The sequence below is a fragment of the Hypanus sabinus genome, chromosome 14 (genome assembly GCF_030144855.1).
Source record: "Hypanus sabinus isolate sHypSab1 chromosome 14, sHypSab1.hap1, whole genome shotgun sequence".
NCBI lineage: Eukaryota > Metazoa > Chordata > Chondrichthyes > Myliobatiformes > Dasyatidae > Hypanus > Hypanus sabinus.
Genome location: NC_082719.1, coordinates 5,132,898 through 5,147,208, shown reverse-complemented (window position 1 = coordinate 5,147,208; position 14,311 = coordinate 5,132,898). Strand labels below are relative to the sequence as shown.

At 40.3% G+C, this 14,311-nt stretch overlaps 1 protein-coding gene across 2 annotated transcripts; it reads left to right on the top strand.

The window, feature by feature from the left end:
- The first annotated feature begins 1,689 nt into the window (after positions 1 to 1,689).
- On the top strand, positions 1,690 to 14,043 carry prdm8b (PR domain containing 8b). 2 transcript variants are annotated; one of them, XM_059988495.1, is made up of 6 exons: positions 1,690 to 1,956; positions 3,090 to 3,177; positions 3,613 to 3,848; positions 4,744 to 4,975; positions 5,571 to 6,091; positions 13,924 to 14,043. In XM_059988495.1, exons 2-6 carry the CDS (start codon positions 3,111 to 3,113, stop codon positions 13,939 to 13,941), a joined length of 1,074 nt encoding a protein of 357 aa, XP_059844478.1. In that variant the 5' UTR covers positions 1,690 to 1,956; positions 3,090 to 3,110; the 3' UTR covers positions 13,942 to 14,043. The 2 variants fall into 2 exon arrangements, with proteins under 2 accessions (XP_059844478.1, XP_059844477.1); XM_059988494.1 differs by lacking the exon at positions 13,924 to 14,043 and having other exon boundaries at positions 5,571 to 7,320.
- Positions 14,044 to 14,311: the final 268 nt, after the last annotated feature.

Sequence of the window (14,311 nt, the reverse complement as noted above, 5' to 3'; positions counted from 1 at the left end):
TTGGATCTTTATAGTCTTCATTATGCCTTAATTCAGCGTAGAATATTGTTAATCCTGAAAATACAGCAGCAGCAAAATAACGTTTTGAGTGACAGCTTCCAGATTTCACACTTGATTCACAAAATGTACTCATTGAAAAGGCAATAGAGCCCCGGAATTGTTTGCATAGCAACTTCCCGGGCATATTATTGCATGTAATCACCGCAGTTAGCTAATAATATAAAACAAATTGCGAATTATTATATCATCTATAATAAAAATGCTTGCAAAAACTGCTTTTTTCTGAGTGAAATTCAACAGGAATTGTGTAGATAATTTGATAATTGCATTTGCTCCTACTTAAGTATTCATGAAATGAGTGTGTATTTGGCGTTTAACTGCCCATATACATATTTATGGTGAATGTTTCTATTAATATTTAGATCAATGCATGATCTTTCTGTGTGCGTGGGTGTTTCTGTACATATTTGTAAATGACAATGTGCACGCGTCTACAATTTTACCTTGGTGAATAAACATATGCAGGTATATGGACCATGGCAGGTAGGGAGGTATATACTAAATACACTTCACAGAAGTGCCACATGCTTTTATAGGATGCCATGTTTTTCCGTTTGTACCGAATGGTTAAAACACCAGCCATCCACGCTGGTGGAGCCTGAATGAGATGCAGGAATTCGACTGCAGCTTCCCGACAGGTTAAAAAGAATTCGCCCCGGTACCGCGTAGGTTCGCACCTGTTCACTCTGCACCTTTGGATCGCTCATAGCTGCAAAAATTAATTTTTTTAAAAAAGGTTGAATTGTCATAATAATTTTGCAAACTTTCTCAAGTGAAGAGCGTGAACACTTTCAGAACAAAGCTGCTTATGAAACATAGAAAAAAAACTCCACCATGAATTTATGCATTCCCTAATAATTTAATTACATATTAGCAGTAAAAAAATAATGATAATGTTATTTCCCGGTCAAATAGAAGATGTAATGCACTCCAAATACTCTAAAAGCATCAAAGTAATCAATTGGAAACGGAAAATTGTTAAACTTTATAGAACCTTAGCTCTGTATGTTGAATTGCGTGTAAAAATTCAAAATTTCCAAACAGGCTCCAATTTCAGCAGGAAACAAACTGCATGTTGAATTTCTTAAAGTTAGGCAGCCCTCTTTCAACATGAATAACAAACCGTACCTCTCCATCCCTTTTAAAGGCCCTGCCGTAAGTTGATCATTCCAGGCTGAAGAGCATCTGTGTAAAATGTACTTGTGACAGAGAAACTGCTCCTACTGAGCGGCTTAATGTCGGGAAGAGCTTTAATATAATGAGCCGCCAGTGGAACATGAGAGTTGGCAAGCTCAGAGAATGCATTATGTTACCTTCTCGGATGAAGAGCATTTCCCCCTCACATTGTGAAATTGGGATCACTTTTGGAGGGTCGGGGTGGTAGCCCGCCGTGCCGCCGAGCCGAGCCGAGCCGAGCCCTCATTGCCCGCATTCCACCGAGCGGCCGTGCGCGTGCCCGCCCCCCCCCGTGCGCGCGCGCTCCTGAGCGTTCACCCGGCGCGTGGCAGGTGCGGCGGGGCACGAGCCGCCGCCACCAACAGCGACCTCCCGCCGGCCAATCGGGAGCGCAGGCAGGGTGGTTATTCCGGGAGCGGGTGGGGGTGGGGATGGAGTTTCACGCGTCATTGGATAGATTATCTCCACCAAACAAAGTGTCTGCCACTTACGCTTGGGCCCATATGCAACTCTCTCCGCGGCTCCTCTGCTTCTTTTTGTATCGGAAGCACAGCATCGCCGTCACTTTCACCAACGATGCCACTGCGCTGACAGCACAGAGCCGGAGCGCCGCGTCTACAGTTGCTGTTCCATCCTCCTGCACCCGTCCCCTTCTCCCCCCCTCCCCAAATCAAGAGCCAAGAGAGAGACCTTTTAAAACAAAACGCTGCCTTTTTTCTGGTGAGTGTCTACTTTCTGTTATTGTTTTCATTCGTCCTGGACGCCGGGGATTGGAAAGAAATGCATATTCATGAAGCCGTTTTTATTTTCATTTGACGCCCCAAGCGACGCGCGACCTCATTCACAAAAAAAGGCATTTATAAAATGAGCTTACAGGATATGTTGCATTTTTTACTCATTGCTTTACAAACAAAACAAAAGATGGAATCTAGAGAAATGTGCCGATAACTATCCCTTGATCAGGTAAGGTGAGGGTTTCACTTTCTTGTGTGACAGTGCTTTGGCTGAGGACTCTCTGCGTTGCGTTCACTCCAAGTTCGTAAGGGCTACAATTGTCTACTTGGCTTTGGTTTCACATTGCGCGAACGATGCAGTAAGACTGGGCAGCGAAATCTCCGCTGGTTAACGCCAGTACATTTAACATTAGAATAGGTAGCTTTCTGGCGTTGACTGACAGACTTCTTTTTTTTATTATTATTGCAATCAAAACAATCCATCTTGCATCGAAGGACGATGGGGGTTATTTTTGCCTTTAACTTTCTACTTTCCGAAGTCTAAATGCCTAGCACTTTATCGGTTTGCCATCGATGCAATTGTGTTCCTCTTTTTAAAATAATAAGCGTTTTACTGTATTGAAATGTATATTGAAAGGTAAGATGCAATGTCAAAATATTTGGCACATGAAATACAACGCAAATGCTTGCTCAAATAATCCAAGTTGGAACTGAGAAGCTTCTGACATAGGTTACGATTACGAAGCGTGCCTGCTGCATAGAATTGGTCCGGAACTCATTCAAACCTTCCGAAGATTACCAGCAATGCAAACTACCCCCCACCCCCTTCCCCTTACAATTCAGATTTCACAAGCTACGTTTGACCGAATCTCTCCCTGTGTCGAACAAGGTAACTGGGATTCATTCTCATCCATAAATAACCGTGTCGAGGTAAAAATAATTAACTCTGCATGCTGCTTTTAATTAAAGTCTCAGAGGGAAAGTGGTGTATTATGGTAATGAGGAGAGCGGACGAAGAAGACATACGTTCTTTCTTGTAGAAAAGATCTAAAGGTTATCTGACATCAAACCACCGTAGATGACTGCACACTTTCCATCCATTTTTATTTGCACTTCCAGACACCGGAACAGTTCGATTTGATGCTTATTGATGAATGGTCTCGTCAGCATTCTGCCAAAATAACACACCGAGTTGGGAGCGACGCAGGTAACAATCCCACTCATTGTGCTAGAACCCACCCAAATTTTGAAAACTGATCATCAGTAAGTGCAAGGACGAGATTATTATTTGCAACATGGAAGCTGTTTATGATAATACCGCGTGAACAAAAGTTTTTTTTAAAATGACATGAAAAGCCTTTTTAGGCTGATCACGTCAGTGCTATTTTAGCTGTAAAACTTAAGACCTAATTTTCGCAAGGCTTGGTTTTATCCGTTATCCCTGGAGTATTAGACAATTTGTTTGCACACTTAATGCATGCTGTAAATATTTTAATGGTGTCTCATAATGTCCTTGGTCAAAGATAGGGAATTAATTTGTAATCAGGGCTAGTAATGGTGCCGTGATTTTCAAAGCTTGAGCATTTTGCCTTCTCTGTCTCCTTAAGCATCGAGGTGACCTTTTCATATCATTTCCTCCAAGAACAAACCTCGATGATGGAAGATCCAAATGCTCACAAGGGGTTTTGGGAGAGCGATGCAAGCAGGGCCGTTCAGCAGTGTCTAACCGACATTTTCACCAGCGTCTATACAACCTGTGACATTCCGGAAAATGCCATCTTTGGGCCCTGCGTACTGAGCCACACGTCCCTCTATGACAGCATCGCTTTCATTGCTCTGAAGTCAGCCGACAAAAGGACGGTGCCCTACATTTTTAGGGTAGGATTAATTTTATTTCTCTGTGCTCATCATATGCCCTTCATGATTTCGTCTTTTGTCTCACCAGTTAAACGTTTCGTGCGCTCGTTACATTTTTAAACGTTCTGTTTATCACCAGATTTGCATATGGGCCCATATTGTATTCCCTCTACTTTAGACATAGGGATGCGTCTCCTTTCTTCATAAAATGTTCCCCATATATGTGTATCTCGAGCGATTTCTTCCCCAATGCTCTCGCGCTTGCCCTTTAGAGAAGCGACACACCGGGAAAGTGGTTTATTGGAGGAGGGGAGGTGGTTGGTAATGGGGGAAGGGGGGTGGTTAGTGCTGGTGTTGGTGGGGGGGGGGGGGTAACTGAGGTTTGGGCGGGGCAGCGAAATTGAAAGTATATAGAAGCGCGTAAAGACGCCCAAGGCTCGCCTGTCATTTGGTTTTTCCAGAGTGACTCAGTAACTGGAAAGTGCTTGTCACTTCCAACAACCCTCCCCCACTTTTGAATAATAATTTCTTGATCACTGACAGACATTCCGCCGAACAGCGGCATTTCATGTATTCCTTACATTTGCGAGCGAGTGAGCGTGATTCAGTAAAGTATTTAGATCGCGAATCTGACCACGATTTACTCCTAATACAGTGCTGAATCAGTTTTGATGTAGTGCATAGTAAATCACTAATGAGACGTTCAATCGTCTTTGTAATATTCGGCGGTATATGTTATCCTGCTGACCCCGGAATTCATTAACATGAAATTACGCTATATAACAGTCGCAAACCCCAATACGATCTCAGTAACGGGTTTGATTTATGTTATGTGGAACTTGGGGGAGGGAGATCTAAATTTGATTATTGATAATTGGCCTGTATTCACCTTGCGTGTGGCTCATATTTACTGCAGGTGGATACATCATCGGCAAACGGCTCCTCCGAGGGTTTAATGTGGCTCAGGCTGGTCCAGTCGGCCAGAGATAAAGAAGAACAGAATCTCGAAGCCTATGTGAAGAACGGCCAGCTGTTTTATCGGTCATTGAGGCGGATTGATAAAGACGAAGAATTACTTGTGTGGTATGGAAAAGAACTGCTGGAACTGCTCCTTCTCTGCAACGTCAGAGCGCCAGCCAAAATGAACGGTGAGCCGGTATTCCTAAAGCTTCCCACTGAAGTTATAATACACAATCACACACGCGGATGCACGCTGCACTGTGTATTTGGCCACTGAAAATGTATTATTTAATGTGTCTGTAGTGAGTTTTGTCAACTCGCATGAGTAATTTTAAGATTATTTCATTTTCCTGAATCCCTTTTATGTAACAAATCGGCGTGTGATGTATGTTCATATCCTTCAAGTGGTTTTCAAACAACAACAAGTTGTCGAAAGAAGTGATGGAGACGTGTGTAGTTGGAAAGAACCTGCCGAATTGCTTACAGGAGGGGCCAGATAGGAAAATGGAAGGACAATTTTGTATGGACAGATCCACAGTGGGAGTATAATGGAGTAGAGATCCGCACAAGGACAAGCGTAAGCGAAGAGATTCGGGAATATGCATGCTAATGTAATTACTGCAATGACAATGAACTATGTATCACGTTATTGATATATTTTTACATTGAGAATGTGCACGGTTAACATTGTGATTTATTGCTGGCTGTTAAACCAGTGGAAGCTGGAGCCCGATTGACTTGTGGGAGTGAGCAATCTCATTCGAATGTGCTTTATTCATACAGGAGCCTCGCCGTACACATGCCTGGACTGCAGCCAGCGGTTCCAATGTGAATACCCCTTTCTAGCTCACCTGAGATTCCGCTGTCAGAAGCGAATGGGTTGCATTGCCTCAGATGAGAACGTTAAAAGCGGCGAAGACCGTGACCACGTTGTTGCCGTGGAGTCAAGTGTCAAATTCGGCCGATCGGAGCGCCAATCAGTCTTCACCAATGTAGAAAACAGCAAACCTACGACGGATTTCCACAATCTCGCCAGGGACATGGAAAATCCAAGGGAAGACGCTAGGAATCGCCGGGAAGCTGAAAGCATAAATGAAAATAAAAGGAAGTACGACGAAATGGAAAAGAATGACGATATAATGCACGATACAAAAATGGCAGACAGATCACAGCCTACTCCGAGAGAGAAGCTCCCTTGTCCTTCCCAGCAGTTCAGAGGGAGCTATTTCAGTCTGAGAGAAAATGGAAGGTTGATGACATCCAGCCCAGAGTCTACGGATGCTAAACAGAGCGCCTTCAACGAGGTGAGGAGAACTTCACTTTCCCTTAAACAGACAACAAAGGATCACGCTCCTGAAACAGATAACAAGAATGGCTCAGTGGCCAACACCGGCCCAGCGGAGAAGCCAGTGGACATTAAATCAGTCCTGACTGAAACGCAGGCCCCTTCTTGTCTGGACAACATTGCCATGGGAAGCGCGTTCAGGAGCGTCTCTCAGCTCTGTGCAACGGAAGAGAGGAAGAGCGCGTTCTCTCAACCGGCCAGATCATTTGCACAGTTGCCCCCACTCCTGGTGTCCCAAAAGGTGATCCCTGGTTTAGAGTGCCACCCCGGCGTTGGCGATTCTGGCAGACTTTATCAGGCGAATGCACTGGCTGCAAAGCTCCAAAGTGCAGACGTTAACGGCAGTTGTAATCTGCAAGGAGGCCTTGCTAAACAAAGTCCTTTCATCTATGCTACTGCCTTCTGGCCAAAGGCCGCTGGGCCCATTCAGCTGCAAGTTCCGTCCGCTCTGACCCTTCTTCCTCCTTCCTTCACATCCTTTTGTTTACCTGCACAAAACTGGTGTGCCAAATGCAACGCTTCTTTCAGAATGACGTCCGATTTAGTGTACCACATGCGATCTCATCACAAAAAAGAATATGCCATGGAGCCTTTAGTGAAAAGACGAAGAGAAGAAAAACTTAAATGTCCCATTTGCAATGAATCCTTTAGGGAACGCCATCATCTTTCCCGGCACATGACGTCTCATAACTGAATAAACTTTATGCCCGATTGTAATACTAATTTAATATACAGACAAACTAAGGGAAGGGGTGATTGTGATGACACCTTTACATTTGCCATTTTGTAACTATGAACAACAGTGAAACAAATGCATTTTGTCAGAAATTTATTTCAGTTTAAATACTTTAGGTGCTTATGGTAGCTTGGCAGAGGAATATATGATATTATCATATTTAAGTAAATAATTTTATTTTAGATAAATAAAAGGTAAAAGAATGGATCTTGTCTAATTGACTTCATTAAGGCACTTCAGTGTCACCATTAAACAAATATGAGCGGTTTATCCGTAGGAGATGCAGAGCTGATGACAGAATAGATGCATGTAAAACGCGTAAAATTATGAACACCAAAATGCAGGTGGGACAGTGCGGAATATGTGTTGTTTTTGTAAATATTTTCGTTTATAAAACAAATCAAATGTACTATTTTGTGCCAGTGTAAAAAAAGTCTTAATAGTTATTGTGTTTCTCAATCTTGGCGAAATCTATGAATCTTGATAGTTTATCTGGTCATTTTGGCTGGCTTCAACAATAAATAGCTTTATTTTTACTTGACCATATGTATGTGTATATGTAATCATTTAAATTTGTTGGTAAAATATTGTAACTCAGTAATGCCCATAATTAATATAGTTTCTACACACTTAATTCCGATTTGTTTTGAGAAACAGATTACGCGCAGAAAGTCGATTGCCATAGACAAATTCATTATAAAATAGTAAAGGCGCAATATCATATACCGTGGAGTAGCGCGCTCGAACCAGACACATAGTTGTGCAAACACTAAAGGCGCTGCCTACAGCAGAACTGTTGAATGTTTTTCTCATTCATATTAATAATATTTCAGAAAAAAGATGCTGCAACGTAGGTTGAAATAGTTCCCAATTTGCTCAAGTTACTGAGTTTGTATTGGACTGGAACTGCAAAGACTCCGCTAAAACAATCCTGGTTCAAACCTAACGTAGAAATAATGTTCTCAAATAAACATGAAGAAATCTTAAGAGTCAGAGTGAGTGAAAATCAGCAAAGAAAGTGTTTAAAGTTGTACAACACTTTTCAAACTATGCGACCCCTTCTCCTAGCGGGTGGGCGCGCGCGCGCGCGCGCGCACACACACACACACACACACACACACTACTGAAGATCAAGAGGAAGAACCACTGTTGGTACGCAATCAGCTCTAAATCTCGATTCTCACTGAGACCACCAAAAATTAACTGATAATATCTTGCTTTCTCGATCACACAATAAATAAAAGTTATTGAAGTCAATGGTAAAAGTCAGCCTTTGGGACGAATGAAGGGAATAACAAGAGGAACATGAGGTATAATGTATTTCTTTAACTTAAAAACTCAGTACCTGTTATAACTTCAGTAGGGAATCTTTTTTGGCTGAATACACGACTGAAACACTTCTAAAATGTATTTTCTAAACTTAATTATATTCATTACTCTTTTTTAATTTCTGTAAGTAAGATATAATTTGGTCAGTCTATTCACGGCATTTTTGACATATTTCAGTTGCTTTATTTTGCACATTTTTATTACCCCGGGGATGGTTATTTTGTTGGAGGGGGATTTTCTTAGTCCAATTGTACAGTGTACTGCATGTACAACTCTAAATGTTCAGCAATCTGAAACTAAACCAAAATAGAAACGGTTTGAAATAGGTATCGAGAAAGGGAGTGTCTGATGGAAGATGTAGGGGCAAATGGCTCGGAAATGGGGAGTAATAAGGGAAGTCTTACTGATGAGCAAAAGAATGGGAATAATAGAGGAAGGTAACTGCCCGTTACGAGAATTCTATTAGCTTTAATATATGTTATACAATGATATTATTGTATAACAAAGAAAGGCAATTGTACAGACAGGGCGAAGATTTACAGACCAAACGGGGTTTTAAATCCACTTTCTGTGATCGTTAGAAACATAGCAAAATAGTACTGTTGCATACCACTCTACTTTGACTATATCCGGGGGGTGGGGGGTAGTCTTATTCATTCAAATAACTCTAATCAAATTCCTGAACTTGCAAGGCTCAATTTATTCCATAAATGCTTTGGCTTACAAACTTATTTAACTCAGTGACTTCTATTACTTTTATAGGAAGTAAAGAAGAGTTTTTTTTTTGAAAAACTTAATAGTATCTAAATAGTAAATGCGACCTTTCTAAAGACAAGTTTAACCCGGCTCACAACCACTTCATTTGACCATGCAAAATGAACAGAAAACAGCATTAGGAAGGGCAGAAATATTCAAATGAGACCTACTCTACGCGTCACTTCACGTTTCAGCTCAGTTATAACATTACATAAATTGTAAATCCAATGTGATATTGTTGTGAACGTTGCAAGCAAAAACAAACTTCTACTTAATGGAATTCGTGCAAGTAATGTTAATAAGTGTAAAACTCCGCCCTGAAGAGAAATATGTTATCCAGCAGAACTCAAATAACACAGATATGATTTGCCACACTGCAACTTAAAGTCTAAAAGCACTCCTAATAGCGTGCAAGTGTGTAATAAATCATAATTTCTGTAATGAAGTCATAAATGATTTAGAGTACTCCAATGAAAATTAAAATCATATTACACATTAAGTCATACAACACACAATGTACATTTTAATTAACATAATTAATTTATAAGTTTTTTTGGTGGGGGATGGTGCAGTTGGGCTCAACAACTGAAATAAAACGCTTTCTGAGATACTTTAAATATTTCTAATAACACTTATATGACATGTTAAAAATGGATGATTATGAACAAAATATGCAACGCCGCAGAAGTGTCGCCTCTGCCTTGAATCTAAAACCTACACAACTACATTGTAACGCTTTTGTTCATACTTTCTCACGTTATCGGAGTCACAGTTATTCTTATCTTAGCAATGCAGCGATGGGCTTTTGCAAATTCCAGTATTTTACAAATCAGAAGTTGAGTTCCCATGCACAGAAGAGTACCGTAAGGGAATCACTGCACGCGTGTTTTTTTTTGATTGAAATTAAAGCATATTGAGAGACAATTATTACTTCACCTACGGTAAGAAGTAGGGTTAACATCCTAAATTGTTGCTCACAATGCTACAAATAATATTATATTACAATAATAATTAATTATAATTCTTTCTGGTAAATGTTTATACTCTATTAATTACGCTTTTGAAAAATGATATATATTTTTCATTACCTAATGTTCATCATGAGATTCGCTATACAACAGGCATCAGGTATATGGTGCACTCATTCAGGGACAGCAGATACTGAGGTCTATCTTTCAACTCTGGAACCCACTCTCTGTCTGCTTTTCATAGAACACCATAAACCCTGCAGCAAAGTTTTATATGACCAAACCGTTCGATGTACCATCTTCTCCTAACTATCCATTTCCTACCCTAAAGTACATCTATACCGTTTGACTTAACCAGCCCATATGATGTGATAGAATGGTACATGTTCTGACCACCTTCTGGGAGTGAGATCTTACTTATAAAGTTGAAATCACATTTTGCGCACAATCTTTGTAAACCCTTCTTTTACACCCCCCACCCCCGTTGCTTCTGTAACTTCTGAATAAATAGGGATACACAGAAGTCCCTAATTGGGCAGACAAAAAAGTTAGAAACAAGTTGATCTTTACTTCCCTACATCTTAGCTCCACGTCTCTGAAATACACTGTTATACTTGTTTTCCTGTATAATCCTAGTGATTTGCGCATTTGCTCTCTCAGATTCCCGTCCATCCCTATCCCACTTGGAACTACTTCAGCCTCACTTCTCTTCCTAGTTTAACTTTTTTTTCTTTTTTTCTTACCAAATCGATTTAACTATTATATAACTATGCATATTATAATTATATTTTTTGCAATTGTTTGTCATCCTCCCCATAGGTGAGTCATTTAGTGCCTTCCGTCCGCAAATTTAGGAACTTCGCTTTGGGTTCGGCTGTCTACTTTGCTAATGTAAACTGTAAACTGTAAACACAGTTCTTGGTATTCCCACTGTAGCTTCTGCCGGTCTGAAGATTTACCATTACGGTTTATTCTTTGCTTCAGTCTGGACACCAACTATTACTATATATGTCAAGTTATACAGAAGGCTATGCAAGCTGCGTGTGGCAATTCACGTCAGACCTGTCGTGAAATATGCTTGAAAATTCTTCCAATGACCAAGATCCTTAGACAGCCTCATTGTTGAGAAATGAGAATGATCTTCATAGATAAATGAATTTAAAAGTGCACTTGTAGATTCCTCAATCTTAAAGCATTAATATAGATCAGCAGCGAAAGTAATTTGATCAAACAACCGAGGCTCGGCTTTTAAAAAAGCAAGGAATCATAATAGACATGACCATACACATTTAGTAACAAATGTGAATGTATTGTCACCATATGAGCGGTTATATTAAACGGTCTTTGTGAGCATCCCATATCGTACTAACAGGAACTAAACATACAAGCTATTCCTGCTTGTCGTCATTATATAAATTTAAAGCTGAAGGAAAGCTGGCATTAAACAAAAAGATCAACCGGACGCTCTCCAGAGAAGCGCACTTGGCAGTCTCGGTGTATTGGTTCCAATGGGGACGAAGGAGTGAAATGAACTTCGACACTTCCAGTCGGGTTAACTGTAGATTTGCGGTTAGCTGCCATGTTTTTTCAGGAATTCGAATAATTTTGATCGTTAAATTATTAGCAATTTAAACAACAATCCCGTGGGGGGGGGGGGGGGGGGGGATCAACGCAAAAGTGATCCGTGGACATCACGCTATGCATTAAACAGATTCAGGAGATTCATAATTCCATGGCTTTTGCTGTCAAATTTGAAATGTTCTACTGTTTCGTAGTAAAATGGAAATAGTGATACTAGATGTCTGTCCGCGTAATTAAATTACAACGCTAATTCAATTACAAATCTAATTTTCGTGGTACTATAGATGGTTCGCGTTTACTTATTTTAAACATAGCATCTGATTCAAGTAGCGTTGAAACACATCTAAAGCTTGCTTCAACGCAAATTGCATAGTTTAAAAAGCAACAGGTAATAGATTCCTTTATGCTATCAAGGATAACCGAGCTTTAAAGGAATGTGCCCTGCACTGACACGAATTCCGAGTAAAAACAACTGTGCGAAGTTATTTTTGGGCAGGGGTATTGGGGGCTGTGAGATTAGGCGATAGTCTATGTGGTAGACAATGTAATGTGTCTGTTAAGTGGTCCCTTCGGGCCGACTCGGATTGAAATGAACAAACTGATGTCTGTATAACGTTTCACCCACTGCAGATCAAAGCACCCGTTTGGTTCAGTTGATAGTGCCACTGCACCCTGAACTCGCCCTTTTACTGTCCGATTGAGAAGAGTGCAAGCCTTGCGTTAGCGCTGCCAAATAACTTCAAATTGCAACTCTGTAAGCCATCGAGTCTTTGAGCATTATATTTCAGTTTTCAAAATTCACGGTTGGGATAATACCTTTATTTGCATTCTGCAATAAGACGATGATACTCTTAATGAAATATTAGCACGAATTCATTTGTCAAAGAAACAGCGCGCGGGCAGAATATATCGCCAAAAGTAGCCAAACAGCGACCCCAAGCTAACGAAAATGTGAAGATCAAGTACGCGGTACCGAAGCTTTCTGAAAGCTTGAGGATTATGTATAACGCAACATCTCAAGTTTCTAAGTAAACTCAATTCTTTCTATTTATTTTGTCAACAGAACAGTTCGTGTGGTTGTCAAAATTGCAGTCAACAATATCTCAAGCAGAATACTATTGAATGTCCCATGTAACAACCCTACAAATAATTACCTTAAATGCCTCTCATCAAATTCCACTGTTCCCTTTTTTATTTTAGAAATAGGAATCGAGGACCACCAGAACTCGGAAGTTAAGTTTTGTTCACTAAGGCCCAATGTTATTGATTGGTTGAATAAATATTAATACTAGTAATATGGGGGCGGGGGAGTGCAGAGATTTTAGGTGAAGCCGCTATTTTAAATTCTTTCAAGTATTTCACAATGTTTTATCAACAGCCATACGTCCCCTAAATTTCCTCGATGTCTTCGCGAAGAAATTCAACCGTTGAAATAATAATAGAATTTTAATCTTAATAGCTTGAAGTTTACAAATCACAAAACCGACCCGGGCTTCAGTATTTCTGAATACGCCTGATCCGATGCATAAATCCAGAGCTTGCTGTCAGTGAACTGACGTGACTGCGGGCTGCAGGCTGACAATGAAACCAACAGGGATCAATCAACCAGAGAGCAGGAACTTGCATCAATTGTCCATTACAGTGACAACTCACGTAAAGATTTTGTTTCAAGTCTGAGAAGCAGCAGAGTACTTCTCCGTAGTAGAAAAAAAGGGAGAGAACAGGTGCGGAAAACCCAGGCTGCGGACTCAGTAGCTTTTTAACTTAAAACAGCACGTTAAACATCGTCATTGTTAATTTAAGTTTTAATTCATCTCTAAGATATTTGAAGTGTTTAAACTATCTTAAAAGCTTGTATAACTTTTCAAGCTTTTTTAAAAAAATACGTTCAAACATGCCTTTGGAGCTCCGGTTAATTTTGGAGGCATGTGTTTCTGGAACGCCAAGCGCTTTCCTCCAGTTTTATGGGCGGCCCCACACGATGTCACCTTTACAGGGCACCCTGCGGGAAAAAAACTGGCAAGACTCACGCACGGAGAGCTGTCAAAGACAAGCTGCAAGTTTTAAAATCAGGATTAGTAGTTCCCTCACCATGCTGACCAGGAATTTAACATATGCATATCCAGCTATTGTAGGAAATATATGCCAACTTTAAAATGATCTTAAAGCCAATTAGAGAAAGAACTAGTCTTGAAAAAATATCATGATTTCAGAATCATTCAGAGTTTCACTTCTTTCTGCTATTGTTGTAAGTAAAAATTTAAAACAGTCTGTGCAAGAGTAGGCCTGATCATTTGTTAGTTATATTTACTGAGTCCAAGAAATATCACTCAAGAATAACCTTCCTATTATTTCTCAGACCTGCTGGTCTTGCTAATTTGATAAAAGTAAAACCATTGATCACTTTGTTTTGTGTTTCAGATTCCAGGTTATTCATAGAGAGTACAAGGGGAACTGAGCTCAATGTCAACCAATGGGTGAAGACAATCAGTGTGTTCCCCATTCTGAAAGAGCTACTCTAGCATGGACCTAACATTTCCCGACTGCTGCTTCCCCAGGCCCAGGAACTACAGTATCTATCATGCCAGAAGATTGAAGTTTCATTTATAGCCTTCCTTGCTGAATGTTTGTAATTACCCTTTCTGGAAGTTGAGGTAAACATATCACAAGGTGAATGTAAATATACAATCAAATGTACCCATTTCCAGAAAAGTTTTGGACAAGTTTCCTTTCTAATTCTATATTTCCTGCAGTTAACTAAAGTAGCTTAACAAAGTACAAATAATTCATGGTAACTTCTGATAAAAGG

Excerpts from the sequence above, each read along its gene's own strand:
- prdm8b (XM_059988494.1), top strand. The coding sequence starts at position 3,111 with ATGCTTATTGATGAATGGTCTCGTCAGCATTCTGCCAAAATAACACAC. Across the intron at positions 3,178-3,612 it reads CCGAGTTGGGAGCGACGCAG|AACAAACCTCGATGATGGAA; the intron begins GTAACAATCCCA and ends ATTTCCTCCAAG. Across the intron at positions 4,976-5,570 it reads AGCGCCAGCCAAAATGAACG|GAGCCTCGCCGTACACATGC; the intron begins GTGAGCCGGTAT and ends TTATTCATACAG.